At 34.8% G+C, this 22,711-nt stretch overlaps 1 protein-coding gene and 1 long non-coding RNA gene across 6 annotated transcripts; one reads left to right on the top strand and one right to left on the bottom strand.

Annotated features, from left to right (window-relative positions):
* Nucleotides 1-6,318: 6,318 nt before the first annotated feature.
* LOC110911513 lies at nt 6,319-15,302 on the bottom strand. Of its 4 annotated transcripts, XR_004881969.1 has the most exons (11): nt 15,010-15,302; nt 14,882-14,918; nt 14,627-14,790; nt 14,269-14,321; nt 14,143-14,191; nt 13,773-13,846; nt 13,209-13,394; nt 12,742-12,832; nt 12,463-12,519; nt 9,979-10,231; nt 9,717-9,849 (listed from the first exon to the last, which is right to left on the bottom strand). It is a non-coding gene; the product is annotated as an uncharacterized LOC110911513 (long non-coding RNA). The 4 variants fall into 4 exon arrangements; XR_004881970.1 differs by lacking the exon at nt 13,773-13,846 and having other exon boundaries at nt 14,143-14,186; XR_004881968.1 differs by lacking the exon at nt 13,773-13,846.
* On the top strand, nt 6,818-22,548 carry LOC110911512 (disease resistance protein At4g27190). Of its 2 annotated transcripts, XR_002576998.2 has the most exons (8): nt 6,818-6,954; nt 7,648-10,260; nt 10,370-10,921; nt 19,345-19,962; nt 20,142-20,780; nt 20,968-21,708; nt 21,976-22,054; nt 22,285-22,548. XR_002576998.2 is itself a non-coding variant. In XM_022156140.2 (7 exons), the coding sequence occupies exons 2-7, from the start codon at nt 7,657-7,659 to the stop codon at nt 22,000-22,002; spliced, it is 5,181 nt and encodes a 1,726-aa protein (XP_022011832.1). In that variant the 5' UTR covers nt 6,818-6,954; nt 7,648-7,656; the 3' UTR covers nt 22,003-22,182. The 2 variants fall into 2 exon arrangements, 1 of the variants encoding a protein (XP_022011832.1); XM_022156140.2 differs by lacking the exon at nt 22,285-22,548 and having other exon boundaries at nt 21,976-22,182.
* Nucleotides 22,549-22,711: the final 163 nt, after the last annotated feature.

Here is a 22,711-nt window from a genome sequence, read left to right on the forward strand (position 1 = left end):
TCTATTTAGAGAGAGAGTGTAGAGAAAGAGAGTTGTCTTTGTGCTTGTTCTTGTATCATCTTGTAACGAAACTCTTCTCGATCTAATATACGAACCCGTTAATTGTTGAGTCTTGTTATTGTGCTTACTCTCTCGCTCGGTTTGTGTCGCAACGAGGATTCCGCACTCGTTACGGCACCCGAAACAAGAAATCATCTTAGTCCGACGATCCGTATCGGGACCTACAAGTGGTATCAGAGCGTAAGGCTCGATTTCTTGTTGAAAACCGAGTTTCCGGTGTGATTTTCGAGTGGGTTTTGAGCTCTTCTTGGAAACCCAGATCTGGTTCATAAAAATCAGGATTAAAATTCGAAAATTTGATGTTATTTGTTGATGTTTTGGCTGAAAGTTGTTAAAAAATGGTGGGGATAATCAAAAACGTGATTTATGTTAAGTTTTAAGGATAAAATCTTATATCACCATTTTTTCCGGCGAACAAAGTCACCGGAAGTGACAAACAGATCTGGAAAACCTGCTTTTACCTTTCCATATTCAGGAAACAGATTCTTATTTAAAAGGAAATATTATTCATCTACTTTCTTATGAAATTCACAGCCTGTCAATTCTCACAAAACTTCCAACTTTTGTCTTTTCTGTTGGTTTGTCATCTACGGCTAGACGGTATGGGGTGCGGCCCCGGTTCGTCCTGGGTCGGCGACGGTCCAAACACCGTGCCGCCCCCATACCGTCCCGGCCTCTCCGTCCCTTTTCTGCCGTTGGAGACGGTCCAAAAAATATGGGGCCCATTTCACTTTTGACCGTTAAAATAAAAAAAAAAACAAAATTTCCTTATTTTGCAAAAAACCAAACGGTCATATTTTTAAAATATATAAATTTAACTTTCATTTTCACTTTCAATCACCAAATTAACCCCAAAATTTCACCTCTTTCTCACATGATTTTTATACACCTTCTTCCACTATTCTATAAACCTTCTTCCACATAATTTTCATGGATCCGTTCAACAACCCGGAGAACCCGAATACTCCCAACAATCCGACCCAACCTAATGTTTTTTCGGTTCCGGGATATTATCCAACGCTAGAACCAAACCAATTCTCGCAATATTCATCGAACGCGTTTGCTTCATTCCAAAACTCGCCAAACCAATTCGCTCAAATCTCCCAAAATCAAGCCCTTCAACAAATGATGATGCGGGGTGCTTGGAACTTCCCACCCGTTCAACCTCAACCGATCCCCACACCACCCGTTCAACCTCAACCGATCCCGACCCAATCCGAACCCGAAGACGATGTGGAGATTGTTCCCGAAACCCAACCGCCTAAAGGGAAAGGAAAACGAAACAAAGGCAAACAAGTGGTGGGTGATCAACCGTCGAAACCGAAGGCGACTAAGTGGACCCCAATCGAAGAAGAAGCCTTAGCCAAGGCTTTCATTGGCACTTCCGACAACCCAGTAAAAGGTTCGTAATTTTTTAAAGTTTACATCTTTTTAAAGTTTACATTTTTTAAAGTTTACATTTTTTAAAGTTTAAATTTTTAAAAGTTTAGTTTTTTTTGTTAACAGTGGGTTTATTGGTTTTTAAGTTTATTTTTTTTAGGTTTATTAGTTTTTAAGTTTATTATTTTTTTTTGTTAACAGTGTGTTTTTATTTTAATTAGTTTTAAAGTTTATTTTTTCTTAACAGTAAGTAGGTAGTTTTAAAGTTTTTTTTTTGTTTATTATTATGTTAAAACTTTATATATTTTGTTTGTTTTTTATAGGTAATAACCAATCGGGTGAGGGGTTTTGGTCCAAGGTATTGGCCAAGTTTCTCGCCTTGATGGACCAAGGCCCGTATCGAGATGTCGACTCGGTTTCCTCGAAGTGGCGAAAATTGAACTCGTCCATCAATAGGTTTTGCGAGGAATATAACAAAATATATACAAGTGACCGTCGTAGCGGGTGGAACGACGAGGATGTGTTCAAAATGGCATTGGAAAAGTATAAGGAAAACAATGGTTCCAACATTCCTCACGTTCGCGCGTGGATGGTTGTAAAAGACGAACCAAAATATAGGCCTATTCCCAACGAGGTGGCGATGGCGAAACGCCAAAAAACATCGGAAACGGGTAGTTTAAGCGCCGGTGGATCGGACGCGAGGTGTCACATAAACTTAAATGATGACGCCGACTATGACGAAGACGAGTATAACGTACGTGAACCGGAGCGTCCACCGGGCCGAGACAAAACAAAGAAGGAGCGGGCCAAGGGAAAAGAAAAGGAAAAGGTGGACCCGCACATGGTTGAGTTTATGGAACACCTAAAAATGTACAACGACATCACGGCCCAAAAGACGAAGGCGAAGGAGCGGGGCATCGAAGAAAAAAGTCGTGCATCGGAAGAAAAGTTAAAAGAGAAGGTCCGATTGGCGAATGAGAAAATCCGAATTTCCGATAAAAAAATTCGGCTCAAGGAATGGGAAATAATGACGATGAATGTCGAGGACGAACCCGAGCCGAAATGTTCGATGTTGAAAAAATTACAACACGACATCATGAAAAAACATCAAATTATTTAACTCTTTGTTTATTTTTATTAAGTCTTTGTTTTTTTTTTTTAAGTTTATGTTTTTTTTTATATTTATGTAATGTAATGTGGGTTTAATATTAATGAAAATATTTTGTTAGTATATCTCTTAAATGTAAAAAAAATAGAATACTAAAAAAAATAAAAAAAAAACATAAAAAGTGGTGGAGGACTATGACTAGGACCATCCTACCATGCCCTCTAGTTTTGGATGATAGACCATCTTAGAGAGGAATGTGACGTGGCGCCTACGTGGCCGATCATCCTCCAAGGATAGTCCATCACCATACCTTGTAGTCTACTAAAGTCAACTAAAAATCCACACTCTCATAAAAAGACATTCACAAAAAAAATTGGTTTTTGTCTCATTCTTGTTTGTCTCATTCCCAGGAAAGTGCCACAAATCATTTGGAAAACATCATTTATTAGTGGGTATTAGATATAGCCTTTATTCTTCGTGGGCATTTTTTTAGTTTTAAAATGGTCTGTTGAAAGACTTGGTTAGTGGACTTCAAAACAATTGGGCTCAGGCAAATTATTTGATTTTTGGGCTTCACGAAAACTTACCTCACAAAACTTCCTCAAAATTCATTAGTGGGCCATGTTAGTTCGTGGACTTGCTTCACAAAACAAGGAACGAATATCTCATTCTCGTTAGTGGGCCAGATTATCTTCTTTTCTTTTATCAACAAGCTTCTCTTAGGCCACTTGGGGCGGGTATGTGATGGACGAGTTTAACGCGTGATGAACATTTTGCACACCGCCGCCGGTCATAATATCACGCGTTACATTTGTAACGCGTTAAGTTTTCCACGCGTTGAAGTTTCAAAATTTTTGACCGTTTGTAAAACTTTTGAACGTTGCTTTTTTGACCGTTTATAATTTTTTGAACGTTGTGTATTGTTTTTTTTATATAAAATCCCACATATTTCAATACACAAACCTATAAAACTCTCAACAATTCTCACACTCAATACAAAAAATTCAAAAAACTCTCAACTATTTTCACACTCATTTTTAATATGGAAGGTTCAAGCAAGAGAAGTGGTGGATCCAAAAAAAGAGGTGGCGGTTCGGGTACGAAGAAAATAAGGCCCAAGGTTCGAGCGAATCTTGGTGAGCCCGCTCGATTTAGGTTGCAAGACGAACCCGACCAAGTCCCACCCTTTCAAACCCAACAATATCCACCCTTTCAAACCCAACAATATCCACCCTTTCAATCGCAAACGTACCATAACCAACCGTTCGTTCCCCCGTTTCAACCTCACCAATTTCAATCGCAAACGTATCAAACCCAACCCCACACACTCGACCCTCTACTAGAAGACAACACCCTCATTCATCATTTTGCAAAAGCCTGGAATGGACCACGTGAACCACAACCAAGTCTTGACGAGGACGAGGAAGAGGAAGAAGAAGCGGAGGAAGAGGAAGAGGAAGAAGAACAAAATGTTGAGGTTCAAGAAATCGTTCCAATCGGCCGACAACCTTGGACGAGCGAGGAGGAGGTCTCGTTGACGAAGGCGTATTTGCACATCTCGGAGAGTAGGAAACACGGGAACGAGCAACGAAGGGATGCGTTTTGGAGACGGGTTATTAATCATTTTATGAAACTTCCCGGTGCAAGGGTCCGAAACATGGACAAAATGACGTCGAAGTGGACGGATTTGAACGGGAAAATTAGCAAGTTCAACGCTTGTTTCATTCAAAAGGTATGTTTTTTTATTAACAAAAAAGTTAAAAAAAAAACAGTTTTATTTAAAAAAAAACTGTTTATATTAAAAACAGTTTATAAAAAAAACAGTTTTTTATAAAAAAAAAACAGTTTTATAAAAAAACAGTTTATAAAAAAAAACAGTTTCTTATAAAAAAAACAGTTTTTTATAAAAAACAGTTTATAAAAACAGTTTATAAAAAAAACAGTTTTTTATAAAAAAAAACAGTTTTATATAAAAAACAGTTTATAAAAACAGTTTATTAAAAAAACAGTTTTTTATAAAAAAAAAACAGTTTATTAAAAAAACAGTTTTTTATAAAAAAAAACAGTTTTATAACATTTTATTTTTTTTGTAGAGCCGAAACCCACAAAGTGGAGCGAGCGAGGCGACGATCATGCAACAAGCCATCGAATTGTATTGCACAACGTACCATAAGAGAACTTTTTCACACGTGGCGGCATGGGAAGTTGCGAGACATCACCCGAAGTGGGTCCCCGTTGAGTTGGTTGACACGCGTGGTCCTACGGCTCCAAAAAATCGAGGCGGTTCGAAAAGATCAAAGACATCCGATTCGGGGAACTACACGACTTCCGCGTCGGATAACTTGCCCCAAATGAACTTAAACGACGAGCCTCTAGACGAACCCGATCAACCCCTTGACGAGCCCGTTGAGGAAGATACACTCACAAGGCCACGACGCAGACGAGGTGGTGATTCGTCAAGCAAAGGGAAGGAGGCGGTGGCAGAGTCGATCTTTAGAATCGAAGAGGAGAAAATGACCCAATTCAAGAAGGCCGAACAAAGAAAAGAAACAATGATGACCCTAAAAGTTGAACGGGAGCAGGCGTACAAGGAACACTTGAAAACGATCGAAAGACAAAATGATTTAAAAATCTTGTGTGAAAACCACGCCCATCTCGACGAACCGTTCAAGTCAATTGTCATCGAACAAAAGCGCGCGATTTGCGCAAAGTGGGGTTGGGAGATGCCATCGGTTTAGTTGTTTTTTTTTATTTGGTTATGTAATTTTTTTTTTAAAGTTTAATGAAATTTATAATTTAGTGTTTTATTTTTATTTTCTAATTTTAAAATGAAAATTAAAAAAAATGGGAGTGATAGAATTCCATCACTAGTGATTCCACCCCTCCTACATTTCTATCACTAGTGATAGAAATATGGTTGATGACATGTCATGATTTGATTGGAGAGTGGGAGTGATAGAATCCATCACTAGTGATTCCACCCCTAGTCCCCTTATCTAGATTTTTGTAAACCACAACGACCCATGACCTAGTTGTAAGGTGGTTGCCTATTACAAAAGTGGCGTAAGTTCAAATTCTTGTAAATGCAATGTTAGGTGGTATTTAGGTGTAAAAAATAGTAGGTAAAAAAAAAAACTAAATCACATCGTCCATTTTCGTTAGGGCGTACATCGCATACAATCGCCTAGGATCATATCATAAACTTGCTTCGAGCTTTCAACACGTTTGGCATGACATACATGGCATGAAAAGAGCAATACTTGCAATACTAACCTCCTAGATCATTGGACTGGCTTTTAAAATGATACTCCAGTGGTGCGTCAATGATCCAAATTTGCCGTTCAAAAAAAAGTGATAGGAATATGACATGAACCGAAGGGTAGAGAGCAACATTTTATTTTCGTCATAATATTATATTCGAGGACATCAATGTTAAAGTAAAAAGGTAAGGTCTTTCTATCTTACTAATATATAGATTATTGAACGTATGTCTTCTAATGACCTAAAAGTCCAATAAAGTCACAATAATGTCAACGTGATCAAACCCAATTTTAGTTTTCGGGTTAATGAGGTGTTAAATGAAGTTGAGGTACCTTTCATGTAACACATCCAAACTTATTTGATGATTTCAAAGTTGTGAGAGGATCTTTTAGAGAAAGAAAGTTTGGTTTTAGAGAGAATGTTATTGGGGTGAAGATTTACTTCAAACGTTTTGCAAGTAATTGCAGGGGATTAAAAAAAATTTCTGTATAGCCAAAAGGATTGAACCATTTGTTTGTAACACAAGGCATAAAAATTAAAAAAAAAAAAAAAACAATATATCTCGGTTATGATTTGATCTTGACCATAACAACCGGTCCATGTTTCCCCCTACCAACCAAAAGAGTGAATGAGTTTATTAGCAAGTTCAAATTCAAATATTACAAAACTAATATCATTTTTCTCATTTTTATATCAAACTTGTTGTGATACCAGCATACAAGAGTATTAATGCCCACAAAGGTGAAATTAGATAAATAATTCAAAAAATGCCCATCCAAGGCAGGTAAAATATTAAATATTACATTTACACATGATGTGAGCTGAGAGCATTTATGTGAGAGACCAAATTGGTAACAATAATTTAAAACTAGAGTTAAAATAATTTACATTTAACTAAATCAAACGGTATTGTATTGTTATTTACTCATGTGGTTAGATTTAAAAAAGAAATATATTCATTTTCGATATAAAATTAATGGTGTAAAAAGACTTTTGGTTTTGGGTCAACTAAAATTTACAATCACACCCCTTCCCCTTTGCAAAATACTCATGTGGCTTGGAGTTCCTCTTATCCTCTACACAGCTCATAACCTTATCCTGCCAATCAATTTCTCTACCAAGCAAGAAAAAAAGATCACAGACAGGTATTCTGTTTTGTTCAATTTTAATATCTTTTATGCTAATTAAACAATGGGTTTGTTTGTGTATATATGCTTTTCAAGTAGAATCCAACCACATTTGGAAATGAAATCCACTTTCTTTTTCATTTTTACATGTTTCGGTCTCAGAATATTTTATGAATCTTCGTTTTCAACAAAAGAAGCAGGAAGAAACAAGTGTGTGTGTGTGTGTGTGTTGGAATACCTAAAGTCAGCCATCATGGCTGTCAGTGTGTGATTTTCAAATGAATTTCAGAAAAATGTATTCCTTGAACGCCTAAAAAGAGTTACTTAAATTGGTATTTTTCGACATTAGAAAGGTGATTAAGAGTTATTAGAAAACTAATTCATTAATTAATTTTCAGTATCTCTTTTTAAAAAGGTGATTGAGAGTTGTTAGAAAACTAATTCATTAATTAATTTTCAGTCTCTTTTTTTAATGCTTATAATCTACGTGTGAATTAAGAAATTTATCTTGTTTTTTAGCATTATTTGAGTCCAATGTGACGCAACACTGTAGAGTTCAGACAGTAACCCCATCTAATCTAAATAAAATGTAATTTAGTGAAAAAAGAAATAGTTATTTAAATTAATTAAGATATGAATAACTTCTTGTTGGTAATTGCACTTCCTTCACTTTGTTATTGATTATTTTTTATTGTTTATTTAAAACTGCAGTTTTGGAAAATGGATTTTGTAAGTCCAATTATCGGTCCTATTGTTGAATCTTTGTTGGTGCCGGTTAAGAAACACTTGGGTTTCTTGGTATCCTCCACAAAGTATGTTAAAAAGGTGGATGCTAGAATGAAGCAACTAAATGTCATAGCACAAGAAGTTCAAGATGAACGGGACAAGGCTGTTGAAAACATAGAAATCGTACCTGCACGTGTGGAGTCATGGTTGGAAGAAGTCAAAATTTTAAATCAAAGAAGTAATCTAATAGAAGCAATCGGATGCTTCAATGTGACAAAGAGATACAAAGTTGGAAAACAATCTTATAGTATTTTGGAGGAGATAAAAGATCTCGAAGACCGAGAATCCAAAATCGAGTTTACTCATGCGCAAAGACCTCTTGCTGAGGTTGGTTCTACTTCTACCTCTACTATGGGTACCCAAGACAACTTTGAGTCTAGAGACTTGATATTTAATAATGCACTAAAAGCCCTTCAATCAAATGAAGAGTCCCATAGGATGATTGCATTGTGTGGGATGGGTGGTGTGGGTAAAACCACCATGATGGAACAACTAAAGAAGGCTGTCGAAGATTTAAAAATGTTCGATTTGGTCGTGAAGGTGGTTATTGGGGAAAACACTGACCCAACTTCTCTTCAGAAAGCTATTGCAGAATACATTGGTAACACGCTGGTTGAAACAACAAAAGGTGCAAGGGCTGAACGTCTTCGTAAGATATTTGAGGTGAAGTCAGAACAACGTCAAAAGAAAATTTTGGTAATAATGGATGATATTTGGAAGGAAGTGGAGCTCACCGACTTTGGACTAAGTCCTCTTCCAAACGGGTTAAAATTGTTGTTCACGTCACGATTTGAGAATGTTTGCACCCACATGGGTGTTGGAATTGGTTCAATTTTTAGAGTAGGCGTTTTAAGTGGCATTGAAGCAAAAACTTTATTTTTTAGAATTTGCCATTTGGATGGTGATCAAGATGAACTCCAACGGATAGGTGAAGATATTGTGAAGAAATGTGGTGGTTTACCGATTGCTATAGTAACAATTGCCAAAAGTCTTAGGGGTAACAAAAAGGAGGCATGGAAAGAGGCACTTTCCAATTTACAACATCATGATCTTCAAGACCATGATAACATTGTGCATAAAGTTTTTGAAATGAGCTACAAAAATCTCAAAAGGGAGGATGATAAAGCAATTTTTCTTCTTAGCGGCTTATTTCCAGATGACTTTAATATTCCAGTTGAGGACTTGATGATGTACGGATGGGGATTGAATTTGTTTGCTAATGTACACACTTTAATAGACGCAAGGATACGGGCCAAGGTTTGTGTTGAAAACCTCATACATGCAAACTTGTTGACTGAAAGTGATGTCAACGGGTGTGTCAAAATGCATGATCTCGTCCGTGCTTTTGTTTTAAGCAATTTCTCGAAAGTCAAACAAGCTTCAATTGTCAACCATGATAGCATGGCATCGAAGCGACTTATATCAGACTCTTGTGAAAGAATTCTATTAAAGTGTACAGGCATGTCTGGATTTCCTGTAGACTTTAATAGCACAAACCTCTCGCTTATGATTCTAATGGATGGGTATGAGTTCTTTAAGCTTCCGGAAGATATGTATAAAAGAATGAAAAACCTTGAAGTTATGTCATATGTGAACATGGGTATTCCCAGGCTTCCGATAACGTTCGGGCACACAACCACACTTCGAACACTTTCTCTTCGTTCATGCTCGTTAACAGATGATATCTCTTTTCTTGGAAGTCTTTGCAACTTGGAAACACTGAGCCTTGTTGATTGTAACATAAGAAGGTTGCCATCCGCCATTGGAGAGTTGAAAAAACTAAAGTTACTAGATTTGACCGGATGTGTTGACCTTTATATTGATCAAGGGGTATTGCAAAACTTGGATAGTCTTAAAGAGCTTTATATGAGGGCTTCTAAAGGTAGGCCTGTTAGGTTTGCAAAGGCCAATTGTGACGAATTGGAGAAGCTTTCACAGGTTCTTTTTGCATTAGAGTTGGAATTTTATGATAATGAGCTCCAACCAAAATGTATGTCCTTTAAGAACCTTGGAAGGTTTAGGATCTCTATAGGCTGTGAGTTGAATTATGGTGAAAAGTATTCATTCAGAAACACGCTAAACCTTGTCGCAGAGTGCACCGAGCTTAACGAAAGCAATATTGGAGACCTATTCAAACATACAGAGGAACTTCGATTACAAGTGAAGTATATGATCCGTCTTAAAGACATTTCATTGCATCACACATTTCCCCAACTAAAAATCCTTCATATTTCCAAGTGTGCAGAATTGACATACCTCTTTACAGTTGATATGGCAAATGGTTTGAAGCAGCTTGAGCGGCTTAGAATATCCGACTGCCCTTGTTTGGAAGCACTTATTGGTGAGAATAATGGAGTTGGGTTGGTTACATTAAAAAAGTTGAATTATATGTTTTTGGAGGATCTACCAGAAATGGTCAGTTTGTGCAACAATGTTGTTGAATTACCAGAAATGGTGGAGTTGAAACTTGCTGGCCTTCCCAACTTCATGAGCATTTATCCGGATGATTCTGAAATGCAACCATTATTCAAAAAAGAGGTACATACATTATTATTTTAATATCTAAAGCTATAAATAATAAAGTACAATTTATTATTTTTACAACATATGCTACTTACATTTCTAACAAGGCTTATTGATTGTTTAGGGTGTGATTCCTAAGTTAGAGAAATTAGATATTTCTAAGATGGAGAACTTGAAGCAAGTATGGCCGTGTCAAATTTCTACTAGTGAGAAAGCTGATGTTTCCAAGTTGAGACAAATTAGAGTGAGAGGATGTGATAGGCTTATAAATCTTTTTCCAAGAAATCCATTGCCATTATTGAATCATTTAGAAGAGGTTGTAGTTAAAAAGTGTGGTTCCGTTGAAGTGTTATTCAACATCGACTTCGAAAGTGTGTGTGGAATGGGGAAAAACAGTAGCTGCAGATTAAGAAAGATTGAAGCGAAAGAATTAAGGAAGCTAAAAGAGTTGTGGAGGATGGAAGGTGTAAATGAATCTCATACTCTCGTCAACCACTTTAAAGGTGTACAATCAATTCACATAGAAGAATGCGGCAACTTTACAGATATATACACACCTACCTCAGCCAATTTTGATTTGGGGGCACTTACCAGTTACCATTACCATTCGGTGTATAATAGTGGTGCATTGGAAGAAAGGGAAAGAAGGAATGAAATGACTGAGAGTGACCAGGAGGTACGTCAAAGGTCATTTTTTATCTAATAAAACAATCATAAATGGTTTACAAGATGTAAAAAGAAATTTAAATTATATTTTTAGTTATTTCACTTCACTTAGTTTGTATGGTAGATTCAATAATTTTAAAAAAATAATTATGTTGTTTCACTTACCATGTACATGGGATATAAAAGAACTCAAAAACGTTCCGTCCCATCACATAAATTGTTATAACCATTAAATTGAAAATGATTTATTTTAATAAGACCAAATCTGAAGATTTATTATTTGTGAGAACATTCGCCAGTGTTACTTGTATGGGTGTGTATAAACTGAAGAGATTAAAATCTTAAATCGTTAATTACATTATATTTTTTCCATGCGGATTATTGTGACTAATATGTTTAAATTAGGAGCCTTCTCCATTGTTTCCAATTTGATTCTTCTTGATGTTATAGTATATTTAATGTGTTAAATGAAGACATTCACTACAAGAAAAAGATCTTATAGGGACGATATTTTTTTGGCCTGTAGGGAGGACATGTCCTCTCTATAAGCCTTTTTAACCTGTAGAGAGGACATGTCGTCTCTACAACATATTGTTTCTACAGCTCCGTCCCTATAGGTCACCCAAGTCGTCTCTATAAGTGTCCTTGCTATAGATTGTTTATAGAGGCGACAAGTCGTCTCTATAAGCATTTGCTAAAAAATAATAAAAAAATAAATTAATATTTACCAAATAAGAAAAAACATTTTCTTCAAATATTTTGAAGCCCTTTAGAGACGACATGTCGTCTCTATAAGCTTTTTTGAAAAAAATGAAAAAAAAAACATTTAAACCCTATAGAAACGACAAGTCGTCTCTATAGAATTTTCTTTTTAAAAATATTTTCACCTATAGAGACGACTTATCGTCTCTATAGGTTTACTTTCAAAAATTAAAAAAAAAAAACATTTTCTCCTATAGAGACAACATGTCGTCTCTGTAAGTTTTTTTTCTTTAAATTAAAAAAAAACATTTAAACCCTATAGAGACGATATGTCGTCTCTATAGGGTTTCCTTTTAAAAAACATTTTCACCTATAGAGACAACATGTCGTCTCTATAGGTTTACTTTCAAAAATTAAAAAAAAAACATTTTCACCTATAGAGACAACATGTCGTCTCTATAGGTCCTATAAAATCTAAAAAAAAATTGTTTTTCCAGGTTCTTAAACAAAAAAATCTCAACAATCAAATAGATTCAAACCTCTTAAACATGTTAAACGGAACGATAAAAGGTATATTAGCAAGCCATTTACATCATCCGTGAACCCGTTTAAGTTAACGGACCGTGTTCGAGTCAAACCCGACGGGTATATTTTAATAGGTATATTATTACATTGGTTAATTTAACCCGTTTGTTTTTTATTTTATTTTTTCAATGTATTATGTAATAAATTAAATTGGTTAGCTACATTATGCTAAATTAAAATAATATTAGGAGAAAAAATAAAAAACTTCCATGTCAACGGGTCGCATTCGGTTAAATCCAACGGGTTAACGAAAAGAATACGTACCTTAGTATGTGTCTCAAGCTCCAAAGGCTCAGAGATTCAAGACGGGATCAATGGCATCTACAACAAGTATTGTAAACTTTTAATTTGAATAAATATAAACAACTTCCCCTCACAAAAACAGTAAACATACGACCCAAATTAGCAGATGACAGAGAAAATCCAACCAACATAACTAATATCCAAGCAATTTAAAGATGAAATTGCATAACCGGATCAACCTTGTTAAAAAACTATGTGCACATAAAGTGAACGTGCGGAACTGCATCAAAAAAAACGAACCTGCGTTTTGACTTTTGAGCTGGAAATTCGCAAGAAATCAGTTGTGGTCGTCGGAAATTTTCCTTTGTTCTCGCTACCACTCGTTCCTAAACTGCAAATTCAAACCAAAGCTCATTCTAATAAATAGTTATGTTTATGTTCTTTTATATTTCCTATTCGTATGTCCTCTCTAAAGGTGTCATCCCTATAAGGGTTTTTGTGCAAATAGCGACACTTGGTCGCCTCACTACATAGCTCGCTATAGCCGCTATTGACAACTATCATCTAAATCAATGAATATACATTTTGAACGATTATCAACCGGTACAGCCATTTGACTAGTTCCCTTTTAGCTAAGTTTTATTGTTTGATCAGTTTTGAGATAAATGAGTACACGACGCAAACCAACTTATAATTGTAAATACCAGAAGGTAAAAGAAAAAAAATGAACATATAAATAAGCATATAATAAATTGTCAAGCGAATACCAGAAGTGTAGCCTTTTGATTCCACAGGCATTGTATCATCTCCTTCACCCTGATCAGAAGAATCGGATTTGGAAGATAACGCAAAAGCTTCTGGAAGAAGACTGCCCACAATAAAGGAAGACGATGAGGCGGACGTAACTGTGGAAAGACTTCCAGTACTACACGCTGAATTGGCGGAACATGTCCCTGTAGAAGTATATTATTAGACCATCATATAGATCTGCGTGTCTGCCTAGGTTCCTATCTATCTCGGTTTCGTACGATGCCTAACTCTAAGATAGAAACATGAAGATGGATTAATTTATTATAAGTAACGAACCCAGATATATGTAGTTTTATAGTAAAAAGTTGATGCAAAGATAAAAAAGAGAGAGAAAGAGAGAATATTAATGACTAGAGAATAGTAAAGTAGAAGTAAGATATTAAAATGATCTAGCTTCTATGAGAACACGTAGACCTACTTTTATATACATTTTGAGCAACTTAGCACTTTAAAAATACGTTACAATTTTGATACATATAGTTCTTAACAAGAAAATGGTTTACGGCTGGAAAACAAGTTACCTCAGGTCTTTCATCAGCTCCCAGATTTTGGAGTAACGAAAAAACGGAAAACAACAATTTATCATGTTCGGCTACTGCAATCAAGGAATCTTGTTGATTAACCTTTCACCATTCATGTATTGTATTCTGATGTTTATGCGGAATAGGCAAACTTTGATTTATCTTTTATTTTGTGAACTAGGCAAATTTTGCCATAATGAAAGCTGATAAACAGAAAAAATATGAGAGTTGAACCTTTGTCATTATCCTCTATAGAACCCTCCAACAGACCCTTGGCGATCAGCCTCTTGAATATAGAATATTGTATTATTATGATATTATTTAGAGCTCCTAATTTCTAAACATGTCGCTACAATATAATATTACTAACCTGGAATCCAAGGGTGACTATATCCTTTTCAGATGACCCAGCAACTGATCTAAAGAAAAATGGAATGAGAAGTTTAACCAACATCACAACACCAAAAAAGAAAACAAAAATGTAGTGAATAATTACCTTAGCATTTTAAGGATATTTGGCCAGCTATGAAACAGCTTATCTCCATGCCTCTGAAAAAGGTTTCCCTTATGAAAAAAGGACATGCATGTACAAAAAAATAAAGCATATAGTTCCTCCCATAGTTATCGATAGCAAATAGCGACAACGTACCTATACGCTACGTCGCGATAGCGATGAAATAGCGCCCGCTATTTCGTGTTTAGTGATAAGGTAGTTAAAATTTAAGAAATAAAAATAGCTATCTATAAAGGCCCGATAACAACTTCACATTTTAATAGCTAATAAATTAGCTTCTATTTTAAGTTACAGTCAAATTCCTCATTCATAACCATGATAACCTAAAAAAAAAACTTACTTGTTTCCCATTAATAACATTTGTCTCAGCAATAACAGTGTCAACAACCGAAGGATCCACATACTTAATAAACCCGAAGCCCCTTAGACGACCAGTCTATCGATCTTTCATGATAACCAAATCCATCAGGTCTCCATACTTTGTAAAATAGTTAACTAAGGTACCTATACAAATTAAACAAATAAACACTTCAAATCAATGATACAAACAATGGCACTGTCATAACTACACAAACACACACAACTAAACACTAACCTATGGTAGTATCCTTTGCTAAACCACCGATTAAAATCTTCATGTAACAATTAAACAAACAAATTTCAAGCCTATATCATCAATTAAATGTAGAAATAATAATATTAATAAATAAACTGAAGACGAACCCGGGGCTTGCGTCGTCACCGGAGATTCGCCACCATCGTCGTCAATCTCTCTCTCCCAAGGTGGCAGTGTGGGCCGGTGATGGTGGAGGTGGGACAGCTACGGCAGAGGTGGTGCGACGAGGGAGGTAGTGCAATCGAGGGGAGTAGCAGCTGGTGACGGTGTGTCACGAATTGGGGAAAAGGGGAAGAAATTGGGGGTAATGAGGATAGATTGGCGGGCTTGTGAAGTTTGGGGAAAATCAAAAGGGGGAAATTGGGGTAATGAGGATCAGATTGGCGGGCTTGTGTTTTAGGGCAAGTCCTCTCTAATAGTTTAATTATTTTATTAGCTAAAATCTTATAAAGAGGATGTGTCCTCTCTAATAGTTTAACTATTTTTTTTTTAGTTTTATTAAATTTCTTTTTTCTATATGGTAAAAAAATAAAAATAACTATTTGTTACTGATATAGTTAATTTTTTTTAGTTTTATTAAATTTCTTTTTTTAACTATTTTTTTTTTAGTTTTATTAAATTTCTTTTTTCTATATGGTAAAAAAATAAAAATAACTATTTGTTACTGATATAGTTAATAATAACTAATAAGTATGCCAATGAGCTAGTGGTTGAGTGGTAAGGGAGAGACCTTGTGTTCCAAGTGACCCAAGTTCAATTCCTACTTCTAGCATTTAGTTTCTGCGGCATCTGGTGATGATGGGAGACTAGGCGAGTAGGCGGCGATCGCTAGTTCGATCCTTGAACTGAGCGGGTTTTACCTCACCGCACTGTCGTGCCTTCGGGCGAGTGTTCACGGGCTTCGGCCCTTAGGTGAGGGTTTTCCCCGGTTCGGAAGGCGAGTGTATCCCGATGTGGTGAATTTCGCCAGTAGCCCATTTGGAGGATTCGTTGGCCGTTCAAAAAAAATAACTAATAAGTATTGTTATTTTGTTAAAAATAATGGAATATTTTGTAACTAATCTAATTAGTGAAAATAATATTGATAAGTATGATATTATAAATAATTCTCCTATATATTAATAACCAAAGGGAGTGAGGATCTGATTGAATTTGTGATGCAGTTGTTCAGTATGAAGATCCATGATCGTTTAGAAACCACAAGGTATAATCAATTTAGCAATCATTTCTCCGCCCTTCATTCGTAGAATTTTTTAGATGTCTAGTTTTCGACCCGGTGTGTAGTTTTCGTATAATTTTTTTTAGGTATATACGTTTTCGATCCCTCGGTTTTATAATTTTTTAGGTATATACGTTTTCCACCCCTCAATCGGAAATCTCAAGATTCGCCACTACACACATACGTACACATAAATACATACACACACGTACACGTGCGTACTAGCACTAACACTAATACATACACACACGTACACGTGCACACTTACATATACACAAACACATTACAGGTGCACCACTAACATGTACACATATACACACACGCACACTAACACAAATCAATCTAGGGTAAACACAAACAGATCCATATCCAATTAAATATACATACAAGCATACGCACACACACGCACGCGTACACATATACATACATACACACACTACACAAAGACGTACATACACACACACATAGTCGTACCCTCATACGTACACAATTACATTTACGTGCACGCATACATCGCATATGTACACATTCACATATACATACGTACGGTACACTATTAAACATACATACACAGATGTTCAGAGAGACACATACACATACACGTGTATACATACGCACACATAGATACACATCATAACCACACATATACATACACACATACATCAGATATGTACACATTGACATAATATTTATAGGTATGTAGGTATTACATTTTTTTGGTTTAGGGTGTAGTGGAGTTGCGTTGGGCTTGGCCCATGCGTATGAATCTTGCCCGTTTATATTAACAAATAACAATAAAGGTATAAATATATATACACAAACACACACGCGTACAATAACACAAACACACACACATACACGATTACATATACACACGCGCACACTGACACATATACACGTACATATATACAGGGGTTATTGGATTTTATCACCCCCAACTATTGGCTATTACCCGCTTCCACCCTCAACTATCGCTTTGACGTCCGTTACCCACAACTTAACACTTAGTGTGTTCTGTCACCATGTCGTTAACTAATCACTAACTTTTGATCTTGCTACTATAATTTTAGGGTGTCCTAAGATCCCTATGACACCCCCAAAAGTATAGTAACAAGATCAAAAGTTATTGATCAGTTAACGACTTGGTGACAGAACACACTCAGTGTTAAGTTAGGGGTGACAAAATCCATTCACATATACATACGTACGGTACACGATTAAACATACATACACAGATGTTCAGAGAGACACATACAGATGTATACATACGCACACACATATACATATATTTTAGTATGTAGGTCTTTTTAAGTTTATGTATTTTATTTAGAATTATATTTATGTTGTATTCATATATATATATATTATAAGTTCAAATACATCTAATAAACCAAATAAAATTAATTTTATTATATAACCTAATTGTTTATTACTTAATAATAAAATGATAATTATATAATTGAATATTATTTTTTTTTGGGTAAAAATCATGAATAAAATTAAAATTTAATTATTTTTACTTATAGAGAGGACATGTCCTTTCTATAGGTTAGTTAATTTTTTTTTTCAAATTTTCATAAATTGGTGAGAAATTTTGCCTCCTAAATTTTTTTTTACCTTTCAAACATTTTAGAGACGACATGTCCTTTCTATAGGTTAGTTTATTTGTTTTTTTTATTTTTTATTTCAAACATTTTAGAGACGATATGTCCTTTCTATAGGTTAGTTTATTTATTTTTAAATTTTTTATTTCAAACGTTTTAGAGACGACATGTCGTCTCTATAGGTTCAAATATATATTTTTAGTTAAAAACAAGAATAAATTAATAACTTAATTGGGTTTATAGAGACGATATGTCGTCTCTATATGCGATAACAGTTTTTGTATTTTTAACTATTTATTAACCAAAACTAAAAAAAAAACAAAATTATTTTTCCCTATAGAGACGATATATCCTTTCTATAGGTTAATTTATTTATGTTTTAAAGTTTTTATTTCAGACATTTTAGAGACGATATGTCCTTTCTGTAGGTTAGTTTATTTATTTTTAAATTTTTTATTTCAAACGTTTTAGAGACGACATGTCGTCTCTATAGGTTCAAATATATATTTTTAGTTAAAAACAAGAATAAATTAATAACTTAATTGGGTTTATAGAGACGATATGTCGTCTCTATATGCGATAACAGTTTTTGTATTTTTAACTATTTATTAACCAAAACTAAAAAAAAACAAAATTATTTTTCCCTATAGAGACGATATATCCTTTCTATAGGTTAATTTATTTATGTTTTAAAGTTTATATTTCAGACATTTTAGAGACGATATGTCCTTTCTGTAGGCTAGTTTATTTATTTTTAATAATTTTTATTTCAAACATTGTAGAGACGACATGTCGTCTCTATAGAGTTAAATAACATTTTTTTTGTATTTTTAATTATTTATTAACCAAAATTAAAAAACAAAACAATTCCCTATAGAGACGATATGTCCTTTCTATAGGTTGGTTTATTTATTTTTTAAAAGTTTTATTTCAAATATTTTAGGGACGATATATCCTTTCTAAAGGTTAGTTTATTTATTTTTAAAATTTTTTATTTCAAACATTTTAGAGACGATATGTCGTCTCTATAGGGTTAAATATATATTTTTAGTTAAAAATCAAGAAGAAATTATTTATTAACCAAAACTAAAAAAACAAAACAAAATTATGGTTCTCTATAGAGACGATATGTCCTTTCTATAGGTTAGGTTTTTTTGCCAAAAAAAAATTGGAATGGTGGGAAATTATGCCGCCTAAATTTAAATAGTTTTTTGAATAGTCAAACTTGTAGAGACGACATGTTGTCTCTATAGATTAAACTTTATTTTTTTAGTTTTATTTTAATTTTCATATATATTGATCATTAATAAAATTAAATTAAAAGAAAAATATATAAAGTTATAGAGACAACATGTCGTCTCTATAAGTTAAAATGTTTTTTTAAAGTTACCAATTCAACAAAAAAAAAGCAAAAAAAAATTATTTTCACCTTATAGAGAGGATATGTCGTCTCTATAAGGTAGCCTATCTTAAAAGGCACGAAAACCTTATAGACACGACATGTCGTCTCTATAGGGTGATCTATAGAGAGGACCTTTGTTGTCCCTATAGGTGTCCTCCCTATAGGGGTTTTTTCTTGTAGTGATTAAAGTGTTAATTACATTTAATGTTACATGCAGATTAATGAAATAAAAGAAGTGGATGATTACATTCCAGATGTCACATACCCATCTTATCTTCTGCACACCTTTCCTCACCTTCAGTTTCTTGAGTTAACGAGAGATGAAAGGGTGGAGGTGGTGTTTGATATGGATAGTCCAACAAGTAGTAGAGAATTAGCAACAATTCAACCGCCACTACTACTTCCCTACCTTCAAAGTATAGACCTATATGGGTTGAAAGAGATGAGTCATGTGTGGAAGTGCAATTGGAATACATTCTTAATTCGTCATCATCCACCTTTGCAATTTCCATTCCAAAACCTCACAACCATATTCTTGAGTTCTTGTGACAAAATAAAGTACTTGTTTTCTCCTCTTATTGCAAAATACTTATCCAACTTAGAGAGTGTCTGTATCAGATGGTGTAATGGAATTGAAGAAGTTATTTCAAGAAGAGATGATGAAAACACTGCATCTGCATCTTCTTATCAAGACACCACATTCTTTCCTCGTTTGGAGACTCTCATGCTTGGAGATCTCCCATGTCTAAAGTGTATCGATGATGAAAAGAATACTTGGAGTAGGAGTAACAAAATTTCTTCTAGTGTTACTAATACCATTCATGATCACCTCCAGGTATTTGATAATAATATGCTTTGGTAAGTCTTCATTAAACGATGTGGTTAAGAATTAAAACTTTGTAAAGTAAACCCGTCAAAGGAGATACTAAAATGAAAATAAGTAGTATTTGAAAAGAAAGTGATCATTTATAAGAACATTAAATTAAAATAAATATGATTTGTGATTCATTGCAGAGTGCTCAAGTAACCGGCTCTTATTGGTCGTTGTGCCAATACCCCACAAAGATAATCATATACAACTGTGCTGCATTGTCAAGTCTAATTCCATGGTATGCAGCAGGACAAATGAAAAGACTTCAAAAGCTGGAAATTGAAAATTGCAGTAGGATGATGGGGGTATTTGAAGGAAGTGGTGCTGGTACTTCACCAACAAGTCTACCTCTACAAAACAGTACCACTGTAGCTGTCCCTCAACTCTCCAACTTAGTAACTGTGGGTATCTATGAGTGTGACCTTCTGACACATATATTCACATTCTCCACTCTTAAGACTCTCAGTCATCTCAAACAGTTGAAAGTAAAAAGATGCAAGACAATACAAGTGATTGTAAAAGAAGAAAACAAAACGTCATCAGACGAAGAAGAAGTTGTGGTGTTTCCTAATCTGGAGACGCTTGAACTTGACCGTCTACCAAACCTCAATGGTTTCTTCTTGGGAATGAATGACTTCCGATGTCCCTCATTGGTGAATGTTATGATCAATGATTGCCCTCAATGGGTGGCATTTTCATCTGGTCAGTTGGAAACTCCAAAGCTCAAGTACGTAAACACAAGCTTTGGCAAACACAGTCTTGAACATGGTTTTAACTTTCAGGTACGCAAACCTTTTTGTTTAAACTTAGAATGAAAAGTAGAAGAAATTCCATGCTATAAATCCATGCCACCGTAATAAATTTGTTGAAATAGTGATGGAAGCAGGCATTTATTTCTTGTTTCGGACTCTTTGCAAGGATGTAATTAGCCAATAACAAACGCCTTGTGTATTTTTGTTATTGTTGTAGACCACATTCCCAACATCTTCAAAAGGGATGCCTTCCTCTTTTCATAATCTGATAGAAATTAATATAGAGAATAAAGAGGATGTTGGAAGGACTATTATTCCATCTCATGCGCTGCTACAATTGGAAAAGCTTCAACGGTTTACTATGGACAGATGTGATGGGCTAGAAGAGGTATTTCAAGTAGTAGCAATGGAAGGGAGTGGTTCCAGTGAATCAAAAACTCTTGTCCCAATTCCAAACCTAACACAAGTGAAGTTAGAGGCGCTATGGGATCTAAAGTATTTATGGAAGAGTACCAACCAATGGATGGTACTGGAGTTTCCAAACCTAACAACTCTCTCTATTCACTATTGCCCCAAGTTGGAACATGTTTTTACATGTTCCATGGTTGATAGTCTAGTGCAACTCCAAGAACTACATATAAGTCACTGTGAGAAAATAGAGGTAATTGTGAAGGGAGAAGAAGAAGAAGAATGTGATGCCAAAGTAAATGAGATTATCTTACCTCGTCTAAACTCCTTACAACTACAAGAACTTTGGAATCTCAAGGGATTTTGCTTAGGGAAGAAGGCTTTCTCATTGCCAGCTTTGGATACTTTACAAATCAAAGACTGCTTAGATATTACAGTTTTCACCAAGGGACACGTGTCTACGCCGCAGCTAAAAGTAATAGATACAGATTTTGGGATATGTGATGTAAGGACAGATGTCAACTCCTTTATAGAGGCCAAACTAGAAGAGGTATGTACAAACATAATTACATATTCTTCCGTTTTTTTAATTATATTAAAAGGGTTCATATATTATAAGATAATTATATTAATTTTTCTTTGTGTAAACGTAAAAACACCAATTTTAATAAATGACCATTTTCAGCCACGTCACAGAAAAATATTGAATCGAAATGGAAAGAAACTGTGATAGGAAAACAAAATGCAGTTTGTTATATGTCAAGCGTTACAACACAATCTAAATTCTCACCGTCTTCTTTCCATCAATTTTCTGCAGGGGCGTAAATTTTCTGCATCGGCATAAATTCTATAACGTGAAGATCATATCATATGTTTAATGTACAAGGTTTTGTAAGGTAAATTCTACTTGTATAAAGTAATTTAAATGTCTAAATGTATATAATTGTCTTTGTTAGCCTTCAAAATAATATTGAACAATGAACATTTAATTTAAAAGAGCATTAGTTTTTAACCCTTTAATTTTAAATAATTAAACACCAATATCTAGGATGGATTGTCAATAAACATATAAGCTTTGCCTTGGTAGGTTTGATTTAGGGTTTTACAAGCATGGTTCAATTTGCAGATTGTTTGATTCGGTTTGGTTCGACCTCCAGGGTGTTTAATATTCAGTTTTGCCAACTTTGAATTTTGTTCCGTTTGGTTTTGACCGTCAAAAATATCCAAACCGAGGAAACAGAAGCCCCAACTGAAGGGGAAAGTGGAAACCGACTGGATAGAAGTCGAATAAGCTTGTATTTTTTTCTTTAGTTTTTATTACTAAATGCTTCAAAAACTGAAAAAACACATGCTCAAAGCGTTATTAAATTGTAACCTATTGTAAGATTATGTCACGTCCCCCGACCCCACCTGGACGGAATCGGGAGCCGCGAGCAGCCAAGTGGTACCGGTGTTTTTTTTTTTTTTAAAAACACCGGATTTTATTTATTAAATGGATGGGATAAAAACCCATGTTTTACAATGGTAGCTTTAATAAGGGATAAACCCGATTA

Source organism: Helianthus annuus, chromosome 15 (genome assembly GCF_002127325.2).
Source record: "Helianthus annuus cultivar XRQ/B chromosome 15, HanXRQr2.0-SUNRISE, whole genome shotgun sequence".
Classification (NCBI taxonomy): Eukaryota; Viridiplantae; Streptophyta; class Magnoliopsida; order Asterales; family Asteraceae; genus Helianthus; species Helianthus annuus.

Coding starts and splice junctions, on each gene's coding strand:
- LOC110911512 (XM_022156140.2), top strand. CDS start 7,657: ATGGATTTTGTAAGTCCAATTATCGGTCCTATTGTTGAATCTTTGTTG. Junction 10,261..10,369: donor AACCATTATTCAAAAAAGAG/GTACATACATTA, acceptor TTGATTGTTTAG/GGTGTGATTCCTAAGTTAGA. Junction 20,781..20,967: donor AACATGGTTTTAACTTTCAG/GTACGCAAACCT, acceptor TTATTGTTGTAG/ACCACATTCCCAACATCTTC.